Below are 17,762 nucleotides of genomic sequence, written 5' to 3' on the forward strand. Positions count from 1 at the left end.
GAATAACCATCAAAGTCAACACAATTGGCAAATTTGCTTGTGTCAATGTAACCTTACTTTTAATGGCTGGTCTGTTCTCCAGTGTATAATTAAGATGCGAGATATTTCCCGGCTCTTGTGTGACAGAACAGTTTGGATGATCAATGCCTGGAAAGACGACCTTGACTAAATCATAAGGTGACCCTGGCCAGAAGAGAGAGAGAATTTCTCTACATAATATTACTGTATCATAACAGCAATAGTGATGTCTCTCCAAAGACGTCACATACAGCTGTCTCAAACTGGCAATCTATGCTCACCCTCTACTATAACTAGACTTTTCAGTTTAATCTTATCCTTAACCCGCCTATGTAGAAAGGACTCCTAAGGTAGATGTCATTCATGCACACCAAAATTTCTACTTTCCCATTCCTTCTGAGTACATACTCCCTAGGGTTCGTGCTCAGTCGCTTCAGTTGTGTCCGACTCTTTGTGACCCTAGGGACTGTAGCCCCCACCCCAGGCTCCTCTGTCCATGGGATTCTCCAGGCAAGAATACTGGAGTGGGTTGCCTCACCCTCCTCCAGGGGGGTCTTCCCAACCCAGGATTTGAATCTGCATCTCCTGCATTGCAGGCAGATTCTTTACCCACTGAGGCACCTGGGAAGCCCACATACTCCCTGAAAGTTGGGTAAAGACCATGTCACTTCCTTTGACTGCATGAGATCATTTAAGGTTTGGTGCACAGTTTTCCATATCCTCTTCCCTTGTCACTGTGCTCATGAAGATGTCACAGGAATGAGCACATGAATGATGAGTCATCATGAGAGCTGCCCTGGACACTTTGCATTGAGCAGGGAACTAATTTTTGTTGTAGGAAGCCACTGAGACTTTAGTGATGTTTATCACAGCAGCATAATCTAGCCCATCCTAACAGATGCAGCCTCTGAGCCTCTCAATCCACCCTGATCACCATTTACATAGCAGCCCACAGCTGCCTATGTGGCTGTCGTACCAGTTATTGCTCAGTCACTTAGTTATGTCTGACTCTTTGTGATCCCATGGACTGCAGCACGCCAGTCTTCCCTGTCCTTCACTATCTCTCAGACCTTGCTCAAATTCATGTCCATTGAGTTGGTGATGCTATCTAACCATCTCATCCTCTGCTGTCCCCTTCTCCTTTTGCCTTCAGTCTTTCCCAGCATCAGGGTCTTTTCCAATGAGTCAGCTCTTTGCATCAGGTGGTCAAAGTATCGGAGCTTCAGCATTGGTCCTTCCAATGAATATTCAGGGTTGATTTCCTTTAGGATTGACTGGTTTGATCTCCTTGCAGTAGTCCAAGGGACTCTCAAGAGTCTCAAGAGTCATATCAGTCAATTGTGTTTAGCCATGAGTTGGCCCCAGTCCTTGTTGAAGGAAAGTCTCACAGAAACGTCTGGGAGCAGCCAGAAGGTAGCTGGAACAATCATGCTGTGTGAACCACACCCCAGCCACGTCCCTGAATTAGCACTGAGGGCTTTCCAACACAAATAATCATCTTGATTTATTACCAAGGAGGTATCAGCTTTATAAGAGGAAAGAGGAGTTCACTTTAGAATACACTGAAACTTCTAGGCTAGTGGGAAATTTAGTGGAAATGCCTAGCAAATAATTGGTAATCCAGAAATGGAACTTGGAAACCGGTCAAGAATGTGGGCATAGATTCAGAAGTAATCTCCACACATTTGGAAGTGGAACATAAGATAGGAATAAAATTCCAAGGGAAATGGCAGAAAGTGAGGAAAATAAAAAACCAAGAAAAGAGTCTCAGGAAACAATAATATCGGGAGGGGTGGCAGAGAGAGGAGAGAAGGGAAATATGAGAACTATGATGACAATACCCATTCATTTTAAGAGCCAAGAATACATACCTTCATTAATAAATTCATTTCCATCTAAATTTCAAGGTTTTTAACGAGGATTAAAAATGTACTACTTTTTAACAATCCATTTACTCTCTCGGATATTAAAATAGATTACCCATCCGACAGGCAACTGGACATTATCTGTAATAAAAAGCAAAATGATTTTTTAATTCAATATCCCAGGACTCATTTATCAAGATTTAAAGTTCTGCAGAAGAAACAGAACTTTAAAATGCTTTAAATGTATGATTTGCTGTGCATTATAGTCATTCATTTGTTTAACGACCTATTCTGCACATCTGGACCATGCTAGGTGCGCTGGGTCCAGAGCACAGACTTTCAGGCAGGGTGCCTCATCCTGACCCCGTGGCACACACTGCTCCCCTTGTTGGTACACTGGATTTTGTGCCAACTTTGCTCCTGCAAGGATCACCCCCAGAGCAAATTAGCTAACATTTGTTAAACCCTAGGTTTGTGTGTGGGGCTTCCCTGGTGGCTCAGCGGTAGAGAATCCACCTGCACACGCAGGAGATGCAGGTTTGATCCCTGGGTCAGGAAGATCCCCTGGAGGATGACATGGCCACCCACTCCAGTATTCTTGCCTGGAGAATCCCATGGACAGGGGAGCCTGGAGGGCTCCAGTCCGTGGGGTCCCAAAGAGTCGGACACGACTGAGCATGCGCGTACAGGTTCGTGTGGCAGGGCTATACTAGGTACTTTAAATGGGTTTTCTCATTTAATCTTCAAGATTGAGTTGGATCATGGCTCTTTTACAAATGTGGGGGCTTAAGTACATTAAGAAACGTGCCTAAACTCACAAAGCGATGAATTGGGGCAGTTAGGACTGAAAATAGGCTGGTCAAGGCCAAAAGGATGCTCTGAGCCTTGCTACTCAAAGTGTGGCCCTTACACCAGCAGCCCAGATGTTATCTGCCTACACATGCTAAGTCGCTCACTCATGTCCGACTCTTTGCGACCCTATGGACTGTAGCCCACCAGGCTCCTCTGTCCATGGGATTTCCCAGGCAAGAATACTGGAGTGGGTTGCCATGCCCTTCTCCAGGGGATCTTCCTGACCCAAGGATTGAACCCACATCTCTTATGTCTCCTGCATTAGCAGACAGGTTCTTTACCACTGGAACCGCCAGGTAAGCCCTTGATGTTACTTAAGAGTTTGCAAAAATACATGAACCCAGTTCAAACTTCAGACACACGGATTCAGAATTTGGTTTTAACAAGGCTGGGTGGTGATCCCTCTGCACATCACTTTGGGAAGCACAGTGCAAAGTCTATGCAGAGTTCACTTTATTGGATGCTGGGGACTTGGGGACAGGATTTCCCATGAGTTGCAGTTTGGGGAGAACAAAGGTATGTGTGTGTCCCCCAAGAGCAAAAGGAAGGATTCAGACAACAGGTTCCTGCAGTTTCAAGCACTGGTCATCAGCAAGAGTTGGGGGAGGGGGGCACTTCCAAAAGCGGGAGAGACCCAGCTGGGTCTTGAGGCCAGAACATTTTCTCAATTCATTTCATTAAAACTTGGTGCTGTTCCAAATGGACGCGCGCCCACATCAATAATCTGGAGTTTGCGTCCGCAGCCCGGATTCCATTTTCCAAATAGAATCCAAATATCAAGCGGCACCAACAAGCAGCAGATTTGAAACCTCCGTAGAACTTGCTATTATTGATTACACTGTTTATCATATGGTTCAGCTTAGAGTTGCCTAGTTTAATTAATAACGTCCAGGAGAAAACTAGTTTGCTCCGCAGTAGCCATTGTTCGCCAGGTAGGAGTATAAACCTTTGGCCCTTTGGCGTTAAGAAGTAGATGCGGCAGGCCCCCAGTTACAGGCACAGACTTCGGGGTGCGGCGTCGCCTCTTAAGCCGCCCTTCGGAGCCGCGCCGGCCTCCGCCCTCTTGGGTGCGGCCCAAAGCTCTGCGCCTTTCACCCGCTGTGACTTTATTCCTTGTCACCCACTCACCCTAGCTTCCTAGAGCCCTAACCAGCGTGCCACCTTCCAACTGACAAGCCGGCGGGTGGCCTCCGACCTGCCCGGGGCCTCTGGGGGGCGGCGGTCCCCAACTGCACCCCGCACCCCGGGAAGGGGTGGCCCAGGCCGGGGTGCCCCGGGTGGCCCCGCGGGCGGCCGCAGTGGCAGACGGCGAGTCACGTGTGGCGGTGGGGGCGGAGCGCGGCCGCCCGAGTGGGTGGAGAAAACAAAGCCCCCAGCTGTCAGTAGAGGAAGGAGGCGACGGCGCCGGAGCAGGTGAGTCAAGTGCATTTAAAGCGGTACCGCCACGGCGCACCCCGACACCCCCAGTCCTGGCTCAGTCCCTCCCAGGCCGGGCGCTGGCCGCGCATCCTCCCGCCGGGGGGCTGCAGTCTACCCGTCGCGCAGCGTGCGGGACCCGGGGTCTCTGAGCCCAGCAAGAAGTTGTGCCGGGGTCGGCGTCGCGCCCCCTAGGTGTGCACCCGCCGCTCTCCCGCGGGCCACATCCCTCCTTCGGGGCCCCAGAGCCGCGCACCCCGGGAAAGGGGGGTGAATCAGGGCTGCCACGCTGGCAGAGGCAAAGTGGACCGGCTCGGGGCTGAGGGCCGGGCTGGCTAGGACAGGGACACTTGGCGCTGGAGAAGGAGGGGGTCTTGGGAATGCGCGCCCGGAGCGCGCGGACCTCCAAGCGCCAGAGTTAGGGAGCAGGGACCGAGAACTAGGGGCGCTGGTAGGGACTGCGCGCTACGGGACAGACCAGGAAGTGGAGCGCGCGGGGTCCTGCCCGCTGGGGACCAAACACTGGACCCCCGGGCCAGCTGCCGCCCGCCCCCCAACCCCCCGCCAGAGCTTCTCCTCCCGCGGAGACCAGCCCCATCTCTCTCCACTCCCATTCCTGCTCCCGCTGGGGTTCCCGGCCCCCAGGATGCGGGAACTGGATGGATGCAAAAGAGAGCGGGTTATTATGATGATCCCAAGAGGTTTTCTGCAAGGAGCACCCTGAGCGCAAGGCGGGGGCTACTCAGCGACTCCGCACTGTTTGCTTAAGAAATTCTTCAGTCCTCTCTTCGAAGGGCTGGGCCGTGACCAGAAATCCCACAAAGGGCGGGCGGGGTGGAGTGGCAGAGAAAGATCCTTCCCTCTGAAGCCGGAGCGCTCGGTCACACAGACTTTCAGACCCCGAAAGGGCCAGTGGACTCGGTCACCCCCCGAGTCACTTTGCCAGTCCCGTAAGAGCCGCCCAGTGCAGAGAAAAAGCAGAGCTGTAACCTCGGAGGCAGGGGAGCTGCAGCCGTTTGATCAGGAGGAGTCTTTGTCTTAACCCCCGGTCCCCTTCTGCTAGTCCTCGCCGGGTCAGCAGCGCGTAGAGTAATTAATATTCCGAGCATTAGCCGTCCCTTCACCCGGGCGCCAGCCAACGCTGCTGTCCCCTCCCTGCGGGCTTTCTCCATCACTTGCGCACGTCTTCTCCTTTTCCAAAAACATGGAACGTGGTCCAGACCCGCCAGGCAAGAGGCGGTCACTAAACGCCCTATAGCGCAGTCACGTAAGACCAAGGGTTAAGTGTTCAAACCTGCACCCTCCCGCCCGCGAGGAGACGGAAGAACTTTCTTGATTAGCATAGTATCTGCCCTGAGGCCGCGCTGCTAGGCGGCCGCTCGGTCCCGGCGAGGTGAAGCCTGCAGTCGCGTCTCGATTGAGGTTTGACTCAGCAGTACCAGCTTCTAATCCGAAAGACCCGAGCCTTCCAGCTTTGCCGAGCAAGACACTGTGGAATGAAACAGAACAGAGATCAAAAGGTAACAGAAAGAATAACAGCGTTTGAGATACTTCGGGGAAGCGCCAAATTTAGCTAAGTTTTTAGCAAGGAAAGGAGCGGGGAGGGGGACCTTGTCTAGCCAGCGTCCCTTCTGGAAATGCTCCTTGGTTTGCCAGCCTTCTTTGCTGCCAAATTGAGATGCCGGTTAGGCGCTGTTAGTAGATCACCAAGATAGGAGGTTTGGGGAGCCCAGCCGGTGGTCGTTAGGTAAGCGTAACTGGCAGGTTTCACTTGCATAGGAAGAGCAGTGCTCCCAAATTTTGCTCTTGAGGAGCTCTGAAAAATCCTCATGTAAGTATCTCATCCTAACCCATTTAAATTAGGCAGTTTGGAGATGACAGCAAGGCATTGGTTTGGGGGTTTTGTTGGTGTGTGTGTGTGTGTGTGTGTGTGTGTGTGTGTGTGTGTGTGTGTGTGTGTGTGTGTGTGTGTGTGTGTGTGTGTGTGTGTGTGTGTGTGTGTGTGTGTGTGTCCGTCCCCACATGTGTTTATCTCCAAGTGATTCCATTGTGCAGCCAAACCTGAGAACCATTGAGGCAAGAGCAGAGTTCAGTGACGGCTCCTGGCAGCTGCCAGACAAGATACCAGTTTAACTACCTGGGAGGGTGGGAGAAACCAAGCTGAAACTGGGGGGCTACTGACAAGGAGGGGGCGGTCTGTCATCTGGCAGCTTGGCTAGCGGTGGTACCTGCCACATCATTTTTCACCCCCTTAGCCCAGAGTCTGGTTCTTACTGGAAAGATTGAAGTTTACTGTCCGTGCCTGGTTTGTGCAGGGTTGTTAAGGATACGGTAGAAACTTCATTCCAGCGTGATTCACGTGTAGCAGGCAGTGGGGAAACCCAGCAGAAACTAACTCGGAGCAGCTTCGTGAGTCAGCAGGCTGCACTCCAAGGCCGAGCCCAGAGTAGAAAATAGTTACATCCAGTAGCTTATTGACACGCACTATTCCACTCCTTGGAAAGCTCATTTGAATGTCTGATCAGGATCTGTCTGCTTGTACCAGGCTCTCGCTTTTCCACCAGCTTATTCCACCTGCTTCCTATAATACTGTCTTCTGTTAGAAGAGGAAATATATAGCCAACTAGATAGACGTCTTGTAATTTCCTTGGTGGGAGGCATTAAAAAAAAATGTTGGCAAGGTGGTTTGGGTTATTTCAATTATGCAAAACAGAGAGGATGAATTTGCAGTACATACATTTTGAATACAAAAAAAAAATCAAATAACTGATGACACATTCAGAGATAAATTACAGGGTCTGTTTAAATAGAAATGATTACATCTAACATTTTATGTCATGTTAGATTATGTTAGATTTTATGTTACTGTCCAAAAGTTTCTTGTTTTAAAAAAATCATCCTCAAGGCATGACTGTAGTAAGATAGCCTATTTAAAGATGTACACAGTTTATGAAATACTTATTTTTATTACTATTAACTTCTATTTTTATGCCTCTCTTTTCCTTATTATTCTTTACATCATATAATCATAACTCTCTTGCCTAAATGCTTTCTTCCCCATTCTCAGTTTCTTTATGGGGGAACAACCATGCCTAGAATGTAGCAAGTATTCAATATCATCAGCTATTGAACTTTTTTTGACCCTATGTACCCTGCTTGGTATTCTATTAACTGGAAGGGGCTTTTAATGTCTACAACTCCTATAGCACAGAACAACCTTTTGTAAATATTCATACTGAACATTATCAGAAGGTGCAGAAGATATTTTTAAGCAAAGCATCCTGAGTACATTCATTTTTTTTTTCCAAGACAGATATTCTGGATATGTAGGAGCCAAAGTTCTGTTACAGTTCTTAAGAACTGTAAGATGGTAGCGCTTTGTTCACTTACATCTTTACATAAATCAATTTCACATCAGGACTTCCCTAGTGATCCAGTGGTTAAGATTGTGCTTCCACTACAGGGGGCGTGAGTTTGATCCCTGGTCAAGGAACTAAGATCCCTCATGCCCCATGGTGTGGCCAAAAACTGAAAATAAAATTAGCTTCCTGAGTATAACTAATAATTGTCCTGTTACTTAACTATACTCTCATGGATCAAAGATTCACTTCACAAAAATTTCACTCTCTACCACTTATTATCAGAAACACGCACACATACACACACACACACATTTAACCATGTGGATGCCAAAAGGAACTAATTAATTTAGGAAAGTTATTTCAGAGTAGGATAAATGGTAGGTTAATAGTTAGATAGCTTTAATAAAACCTTCTAGACTTCCACCTACATTAAATAGCACAAAAACATCTATATAGCCAGAATATTTAAATGTGGAAATTTGGGTGTATTCCTTGGTGGATGCCAACAAAATAAATATTAATAAGAATTTCCGAAGGTCAGATGACATAAATGCACCCATTCTCATTTCAGTGTAGCGGAGAAAAGTCACTGAGAATACACTTCTGTTATTTCAACTCCTTTGGGGGAAGTTGTAAGATACTGAAAGGCTGAAATACAATCTAGAAAAATGAAACTAATCCAGATTAATTAGAAACTGTTCATCAGAGGATGCTAAAAACCTAGCTCTGTGATAGTCACAAGTAGGCCAAAGAGGGTGAGGTGCAAAGAAAGGGTGTCAACACAACTTTAGAAGCTCTGAAGTTTTTGAGAACTACCCAGTCTTATTATCTTAAATATATGCAGCCCATTGATCTTATTAACCTAAACACAATTGGGTAGATAGTTTTTCCATGTGCCAAATAGCACAGGTTGTTAAATGATCTGGCAAAGTGGGGAGAAACCTGGAATCCTGACTTCTTTCCGAGGGTATATTCTATCACCCTGCTGTTTCTTCACTAGGGTTTTTTGTTTTGTTTTAATATTTATTTATTTGGCTGTACCAGGTCTTAGTTGCAGCACACAGGATCTTTAGTTGTGGCTTGCAAACTCTTAGTTGAGGCCTGTGGGATCTAGTTCCCTGACCAGGGATTGAACCCAGCCACCCTGCATTGGAAGCACAGAGTCTTCCACTGGACCACCGGGAAGTCCCTTGACTAGATTTTGATGTAATCTTGCCTGGAGGTTCTGGGTAGCCAAGCTCAATTCTAATTGTCTCTTTCCTCCTAGAAAAAAGAGAAAGTCTTCACATATATCATGCTCTCATTTATTCTCGAATTATCCACCTTTGGCCTAGGCCAACCTGAAACAGTTGGAGCCATCATTGGCTTCTTATCCAGATAAGCACAGTAAGAATTTTTAACTTGTATGGTGGTGGTAGTGGTTTAGTTGCTAAATAGTGCCCAACTCTTTGCAAACCCGTGGACTGTAATCTGCCAGGCTCCCTTGCTCATGGGATTTTCCAGGCAAGATATGGAGTAGGTTGCCATTTCCCTCTCCATTTAACTTGTATAAGGGCCCTTAAATATTAGTCACATCACTCAGCAAATGTTAAATGCATTGGGACTTCCCTGGTGGTCCAGTGGCTCCAAAATCACTGTGCGTGGTGACAACAGCCATGAAATTAAAGGACACTTGCTCCTTGGAAGGAAAGTTATGACAAGCCTAGACAGCATATTGAAAAGCAGAGACATCACTTTGCTGACAAAGGTTCATGTAGTCAAAACTATGATTTTTCCAGTAGTCATGTATAGATGTGAGAGCTAGACCATAAAAAAGTCTGAGTGCCGAAGAACTGATGCTTTTGAATGGTGATGCTGGAGAAGACTCTTGAGAGCTTCTTGGACTGCCAGGAGATCAAACCAGTCAATCCTAAAGGAAATCAACCCTGAATATTCGTTGGACGGACTTTTGCTGAAGCTGAAGCTCCAGCTCCAATACTTTAACCACCTGACTTGAAGAGCCCTCTCATTAGAAAGGAGCCTGATGCTGGGAAAGATTGAAGGCAAAAGGAGAAGAGGGTGGGAAAAGATGAGATGACTAGATAGCATCACCAACTCAATGGACGTGAATTTGAGCAAACTCTGGGAGATAATGGAGGACAGAGGAGGCTAGAGGACAAAGGATCCCATCCATGGGATCACAAAGAGTCAGACATGACTTATCAACTGACCAATGAACAATTCCCCGATTGAGGATATTTTCAGAAGCAGGAAACATTTTTAAAAAGGAATTTTAGTGATGTGGTAAACCATAAAACTTCTGAACCTAAACAGCCCAACAGTGAAATACTTAGATTGAGCTGTCACCATTTCCAGAGGTCTAGAAAATGCAAACATACACCCTTGACCGCAAGTCCACAGTCACACTTGCTTCAGCTCTTTAGCCATAGAACCTTTGTTATGCCACCCTATGAGGGCATTTCCAGTCTTCCTTGTTTTAGTATATGAATGTATAATTTGAGGATCTATTCAGATTTTGACATTTTTCATTGGCTGTCATGTCATACACTTAAAGCTTGATGCGGAAACTTGCTTCTTTGGGAAATTGCACTTCTCTTCCAAAGTATACATTTAAGATATTAATAAATTGCTTGCTACTTACCAAGGCAATGGTCATTAGATAATAAGCAAATATACATATAATCAGGCTTCCCTGTGGCTCAGACAGTAAAGAATCTGCCAGCAATGCAGGAGATGCAAGTTCGATCCGTGGGTCAGGAAGATCCCCTAGAGAAGAGAAGGCTACCCTCTCCAGTGCTCTAGCTTGGAGAATACCATGGACAGAGAAGCCTGGCGGGCTACAATCCATGGGGTTGCAAAGAGTTGGACATGACTGAGGGACTAACACTTCACTTCCACTTCATACATATAATCACTTATATCACTAAAGACTGACAGTATGCTGTGAACAATTTAGTTTGAAATTTCCAAATTGAAAAATAGATCAGATTAGGATCCAGAAATTCAAATTATATGCCTTCTTCTCAAAGTTGACTAGGTTACTCCCGAGTCCAGAAGAAATATTTGAAAGGACAACTACATTGATAGGAACTTGTTGTAATTTTTTACTGTAAATGTTGCTGCTCATAAAATTTCCTTCAGTTAAGAGAACTTCCTCTTCCTGATGACTTGTTCATGCCACAGACCATTTCCAAGTGAGTTTCACTTAGATTACTAGAGCAACTTTAAAGGTTATGTATAATAACTCTTGTCCTCTTCATCTCTTCCACAATCAGTACCCCTGAAATTTAGAGATAAAAAATCAAACACTGCACTATAATGTGTGTTTTGAAGTATCTGAAATTCAGCTAAATCATTCCTAAAAATGAAAACAAATTGTAAATGTATTTAATCCCGTCCTAGGACTATGGGTAGTAATGGCTTGTTGATAACTAACTTCCAAGGTAACATAACCCAGTAGTGTTCCTGATGGAGTAATTGGAGAAGAGGAGGAGGGGACAATGGGAGATATTAATAGATTGTATAACTCCTATGCTGACTGTGTGAGGAGCTAGTTCAAGCGAAATTAGCTTTCCTACCTTATCTCACACACACACACACACACACACACACACACACACGGGATTCCCAGGTGGTGCTAGTTCAAGTGAAATTAGCTTTCCTACCTTATCACACACACACACACACACACACACACACACACACGGGATTCCCAGGTGGTGCTAGTTCAAGTGAAATTAGCTTTCCTACCTTATCACACACACACACACACACACACACACACACACACACACACGGGATTCCCAGGTGGTGCTAGTTCAAGTGAAATTAGCTTTCCTACCTTATCACACACACACACACACACACACACACAGGATTCCCAGGTGGTGCTAGTTCAAGTGAAATTAGCTTTCCTACCTTATCACACACACACACACACACACACACACACACACACACACACAGGATTCCCAGGTGGTGCTAGTTCAAGTGAAATTAGCTTTCCTACCTTATCACACACACACACACACACACACACACACACACACACAGGATTCCCAGGTGGTGCTAGTTCAAGTGAAATTAGCTTTCCTACCTTATCTCACACACACACACACACACACACACACACACACACACACACACACACACACACACACACGATTCCCAGGTGGTGCTAGCGGTAAAGAACCCACCTGCCCTTGCAGGAGACATTGGAGACTCAGGTTCGATCTCTGGGTTGGGAAGATCCCCAGGAGGACTGCCCAGCAATTCACTCCAGTGTTCTTGCCTGGAGAATCCCATGATAGAGGAGTCTGGCAGACTGCAGTCCATAGCGTCACACAGAGTTGGTTACGACTGAAGCAACTTAGCATGCATACATGTATCACTAGTAGTTCTCTCCAGAGTAATTCCTAAAATTAGGAATTAATTGGATTTGTTGTATTTTTACCAGAATAGGGAATTCATAATTGTCAAATGCTTAAGCAGGGACAAAACTGATACCTTGCCAGGGCCCTGTGGGGCTCCTGAGCCCAAGGCCTTTCTGTGTCCCCCATCTCTTTGATTATAGGAAGCAACTTTCGTTCAGCTTCCTTAACCTTCCCTGAGTTCAATGGGTGAATTCAAGTAGTTGTTAATTAGGGAAGGGAGGGGATCTGAGACCAAGGAGAAATAGTCAAGGGCAGCCTTGGGGCAAGATCCTGTTTCCCCGTCAGTGGGTACACACAATACGTTTGAGCTGTTTTGCATATACTGAAACCCCTCCAGGTGGAGAAGTTAACAATTTACAATTGTATGCTGCCCACAAACATGTAGACCCCAGACCAGTTGGACCTGAAGGTTGCCAACTTACCTCACCACCAACCCGTTAGAAGAATGTCTACAAGCTGGTCACACCCTCTTTGAGCAATTGCTATAAAACCTCCCACTATCTTCCCCAAGTTGGAACACATAGTTTTGAAGGCATTAGCTCGCTGTGGCCCCCTTTGCATGACAAAGCAATAGAGCTATTCTTCTCTACCTCACTGAAAACTATCTCCATGATTCGATTTGGCACCAGTGTACAGAGAAGCTGAGCTTTCAGCATCAAAACACTCAAAAACAGTCCGGTGATGGGCAGACCTTGGTTCTGACTTAGAGTTGATTATAAACATCATGGCAGGAATGACTGTTGGTATTTGAAGTCAGTAGAAGGGAAAATAAGCAAGAAAAAGCAACTGGAAAATGAGGCAGTTCCTGGATTTTTTGCTAAAAGTTTTGAGACTTTTTATTGGCTCTCATACATAAAAGTGAAATCAGAAGACTAAATTACCCTCTTTAAAAGTTAGTCAAGTCAGCTTTCAGCAACCAATAAGCAAGAGTGGTGAGAGTGCCTGCAACCACCTTGTACCTCCTTCCCTCAAAGATAATCTTAAATCCAGTCAACCTGCCAAAATGTGGTGTATTAAGAATCACCCCTCATGAGTCTAAGGAACCACTATTTTCACTTTCCCACTGAACATCAGAAGAAGAAAAGACAGGGAGCTAGAAGAAAAACCTTCCTGCTTTTTGCCACCTCGTTCTTCTCCAGAAAGGAAGCTTTTGATACAAGACTCCTGTTAGCTTTACTTCCAACTTATCATATATCATAATTTTTTTTTAAAGGGTGGTCTTCAGGGCACAAATCTCCCAAAAGAAGTGCCTAGAAATCAAGGCAGTAATAGCCAAATGCTCCATGTGGTACTGGCAAGTCCAGAAAACAATTCCCTGTGCAGCTGGGATGTTTAAACAATGCTGTCAGTGGGTCTGTTAATTCTCCACCCCAGCATCTGCTCTCCTAGCACTTACATGTAAGTTAGAATCTAGGGTATTTTTTTAAGCAGTGGTTGCCAGATACAATACACGAACCACAGTTAGGTCTGATTTTCAGATTAACAAGGTTGTTTTTTTGTTTTTAGTCTAAGTATATGCCATATATTGCTTGAGATATACTCATACGGAAAAGATTAATCTTCTATGTAAAATTCAGATTTAACTGGGGATCCCATCTTTTTGATGGTGGTTGATTGAAGTTTTGTTTTATTTATTTTCTTTTTTTTTTCCCTAAATCTTACAATCCTACTTTTATCCCATAATCTCAATATGACTAGCTTTCCTGGTCTATAAAATATGTGATCTGCAACTGTATTTCTGAGGATAATAAAATATCTGAGTTTCCTTTACTTACTAAAGAGAAAAATCAAGCCACTGTCAGGTTTTGTGCACCTTTTATATTAAGGGAAATAAAAAGTAAAACCAGATCTAGAAAATTAGCAACCTTTTAATAATTTTTTTCGTTTATTTAATTTCTGGCTGTGCTGGATCTTCACTGCAGTGCCCAGGCTTCTCCTTGTGGTGGCGTCTTGCTGCAGAACAACAGCTGTCAGTCCTTGGGCTTCAGTGGTTGCAGGATGCGGGCTAGAACACAGGCTCAGTAGTTGTGGCTCCTGGGCTTCGTTGCTCCTTGGCTTGTGGGATCTTCCCAAGCCAGGAATCCAACCAGTGTCCCTGGCATTAGTAGGTAAACTCCTGTTCACTTTGCCACCAGGGAAGTCAGCAACATTTTTTATTTATAAGATATCTTAAGGTACTTTCTATTCTTTTGCAAACCTCTTAATAGATACTTTAATAGGTACATGGAGTAACGTGAAAAAACCCATCAACCACGTCCACAGGACACTACCGATAGAAGTTCACCCTCAGGTGATTCCAGTGATGCCTTGCTAAAGCGAGGTCCCAGGTCCTATAGTATCAGCATCACCTGGGATATCTTGAAAGGCAGAGTTTTGGGCTTCACCTCAGACCTTCTCAATCAGAATCTTCACTTTAACAACAGCCGTAAGTGATCCATATACATATTAAAGTTTGAGAAGTCCTGAACTGAAGGATCCACTTTTTCACCATAAATTGGTCTTTATATTTAATGTCATGTTGCAGTAATCCTAACAAACTGTCTCTTTTAACACATTAGGAATAGTTTCCTTTGATCCACTATCTTCAAAATAGGGAACTACTGTATTTCTATTTTATTCATATGAAAATCCTAAATGACCATTTCTAATATTGTTTTATAATGAGCATATGTAACAAAATAAGATAAATGTAAGTTTAAAAAAATCTCTCACTAAAACTAATTCAACAACCTATTATAACATTCTGGGTTGTCTTGCTGCTGCTAAGTCACTTCAGTCGTGTCCGACTCTGTGCGACCCCATAGACGGCAGCCCACCAGGCTCCCCCGTCCCTGGGATTCTCCAGGCAAGAACACTGGAGTGAGCTGCCATTTCCTTCTCCAATGCATGAAAGTGAAAAGTGAAAGTGAAGTCGCTCAGTCGTGTCCAACTCTTAGCGACCCCATGGACCACAGCCTACCAGGCTCCTCCGTCCATGGGATTTTCCAGGCAAGAGTGCTGGAGTTGGGTGCTGTTGCCTTCTCCATAGGTTGCCCTTAAGAACCTACAAATCACCAGCAAATCTTTTTGTGCCTTTTTACTTCATATACTACAACTTACATAAGAATATTTCAGTTCAGTTTGGTGCTCTGTGATGAGCTGGGGGGTGAGATGGGGATAAGGTGAGAGGTAGGTTCAAGGAGGAGAGGATATATGTATACATATTGCTGATTCACTTCATTGTACAGCAAAACTAACACAACAGTATAAAACAATTATACTCCAATTAAAAAAAATTTAAGAATAATTATATGCCAACACCATGCATTTATAGTATTCCTAGGTTCCTCTAAAACTGAACAAAGAACATGCAGTTTGGGCCTATGGCAAATTCCGAACTACTCTTATGAAAATCTAAGTTTTAAAAAGTAATTTAAAAGGTTTTGTAGATCTTAATGCCTCTGGAGTTCAAAAACCTCCCTTTATAGTTGCCTGCTTGTTTTTTAGAAGTTACAGGGTTGTATGCTAGAAGGAATTCTGGAATTGGCATGAGAACATCAGAAGGCCTGATGCGTACAACCAGTTCTGTGGCTGACTGACTAGGTGATTCAGGAGACTTTAACATCCTTCATCACCATCCCTCAAATTGAGTTTTCTCAGCTGTCAGATAAGGGTGGAGTCTGAAACTGTCTCACAAGATTCTTATAAGAATCTTGAAAGGTATCTTATTTGTGAGATATCTTAAGGTACTTTCTATTCTTTCACAGACCTTTCAATAAAATAGATGCTTTAACAGGTGAATTGTCAGCTCAAGTATAGTAACGGGAGAAACCCATCAACCATGCCCACGGGACACTGATGATCGCAGTTCAATCTCAGGTGGCCCCAGTGATGCCTTGTTGGTCAAGTGAGGGCCAAGACCTGCAGCATTAGCATCACCTGGGATGTATGTTTACCCCAGATAAAATGTGGGGAGAGGGTCTTTGTGATGACTGTGTTGTGTACGGCGATGTGGTCTTAAGATTTGTTTTGTGTCCTGCTTCAGCTAGGGCTGGTAGTTGACTGAAGGTTACATGATGTGGTTTCCCACAACATGCCTGATTGGGAATAAAGTGAAAGTCGCTCAGTCGTGTCCGACTCTTTGCGACCCCATGGACTATGCAGTCCGTGGAATTTTCCAGGCCAGAATACTGGAGTGGGTAGTCGTTCTCTTCTCCAGGGGATCTTCCCAACCTAGGGATCGAACCCAGGTCTTCCATACTGCAGGTGGATTTACCGACTGAGCCCCAAGGGAAGCCCATTTGATTTGGAACAGAGATGGTAATTTTAACAGTCCGGTCTACGGAGCCATTGTACACACACCTCATAGACATGCAACCTGAGGCTCTGTGACCTCGGCAACCATAATTCTCCCCTCTGCACCTCAGAAACTGAAAGTTCTCCTCCTGGTTGGGGTCAGCAATGTGTCCTGGGGGCAGCAAACAATGAATTCCTCATCAGGTTACCACTCAAGGCTCTGTGAAATCAAATGATACAAGGCTTTTTCTGCCTGCATTCTACACAATCCTCTTGCACTTTTTCCCAGGAAAAATTTATTAACGGGTTATAAAAAGCATGCTTTAATATTTTTAATTAGCTTTTTAAAGAAAATATTATTCCTTCAAAAACATGTTTTTATGTCACCATTAGCACATTCATTCTATAATTGTGGTTATCGGTTATTAAGTAGCTTTGTATCTGAAACAATCACATAATCCCAGATAGAAAGAAGCTTCATGGTCAGTTTGTTAAGACACCCCAGGGCAGAGTTCTCCCCTCTATCCAGCCCATGGAGGAGAAACTCAGTTTTTTTGTTGCTTTAATAAATTCATTACTGAGAATCTGAAAAAGATAAGGGAGGGGCGCGAGGGGAAACACTCCTCATCTAACCACCTTCATGCAACTCTCGCAAGTCTATTTGTATGTTTGCGTGGAGCTCTTACTGTCTGCATTTACATTTAACAATATTGCACCTAAAAATTTCCCTTAGCTTGTTGAATGCCATTTCCCATATTCAACAGTGCTTCTAGCTTCAGTATCTTTGCCCTGCCCTCTGCCTAGGATGATAGTTATTTATGCTTAACCTTTGTCTTAGCTCAGCTGTTAATCCTTTTAGGGCCCCACCCCTCCAAGTGTGCTCCACTGACCAGTGAAACATCTTATAAGTGCCCAAGCTCAGGCTCCACCCCGGACTTTCTCCATCAGAATCTGTCCTTTAATGAGATCCACAGGTGTCGGTTGTTATGAGTGAGCATTGTTCAGGACGGCCTTTCTTAATCTCCTAACCACCCCTTCCCACCACCTCCCACTGGCCCACCCATCCAGGATAGGCTAGGATAGGTGGACCCTTGTGATTGCGTTTTCATTCCCCCCACACCCCACCCCCGTCTCTGGTTGAAGATGGTGGTGGACTTGCAGTTATTGTCAGTCCCTGGGTCCTCGAGTAGCTCTTGATACGTAAGAGCTTGCTATTTGGAATTTTCATCATTTTCTAGCCCCCCTGCTCTCATAGATGAGGAAATGCAGAAGACAAGTTTTCTTCCTGCTGGGAAACGGGGTGCTCAGGTAGGACTCTCTTGGACATTGGCCTGCAGTTCGGGGGTTCCCATCCTGTTCAGTTTTTTTTGTTTGTTTGTTTCTGTTGCAAGTTTTTATGACAGAAAACTCATGGGGCGGGTGATGCTTCTCTGCAAGTACTTTCTAAAAGTCTACTGCTGGAACTTTATTTCTTTTGCCTAAAATGTTGGTATCTTTTAAACACCAACATCTCTGAGAGGAATCGTGCTTTACACTTGGTG

The 17,762-nt window shown here is 45.0% G+C and overlaps 1 protein-coding gene and 1 long non-coding RNA gene across 3 annotated transcripts in view; one reads left to right on the forward strand and one right to left on the reverse strand.

Moving 5' to 3' along the window:
• Positions 1–4,045: 4,045 nt before the first annotated feature.
• The window catches only part of MAPRE2 (microtubule associated protein RP/EB family member 2), a 179,570-nt gene continuing 165,853 nt past the window's right edge, over positions 4,046–17,762 (forward strand). The window contains exon 1 of one of the 2 annotated variants that reach the window (XM_020887039.2): positions 4,046–4,148. Coding sequence is in view for 1 of the 2 variants with exons in the window: in XM_020887037.2 (XP_020742696.1) it covers positions 5,648–5,671 (24 nt within the window). In the remaining variant the exon portion in view is untranslated. Of the gene's footprint in view, positions 4,149–5,551; positions 5,672–17,762 lie in introns of those variants that run through there. The other variant, XM_020887037.2, reaches the window with a different exon arrangement.
• Positions 5,357–6,733, reverse strand: LOC139030392 (uncharacterized). The gene is made up of 2 exons (XR_011482758.1): positions 6,426–6,733; positions 5,357–5,640 (listed from the first exon to the last, which is right to left on the reverse strand). It is a non-coding gene; the product is annotated as an uncharacterized lncRNA (long non-coding RNA).

This window comes from Odocoileus virginianus, chromosome 22 (genome assembly GCF_023699985.2).
Source record: "Odocoileus virginianus isolate 20LAN1187 ecotype Illinois chromosome 22, Ovbor_1.2, whole genome shotgun sequence".
Taxonomy (NCBI): Eukaryota; Metazoa; Chordata; class Mammalia; order Artiodactyla; family Cervidae; genus Odocoileus; species Odocoileus virginianus.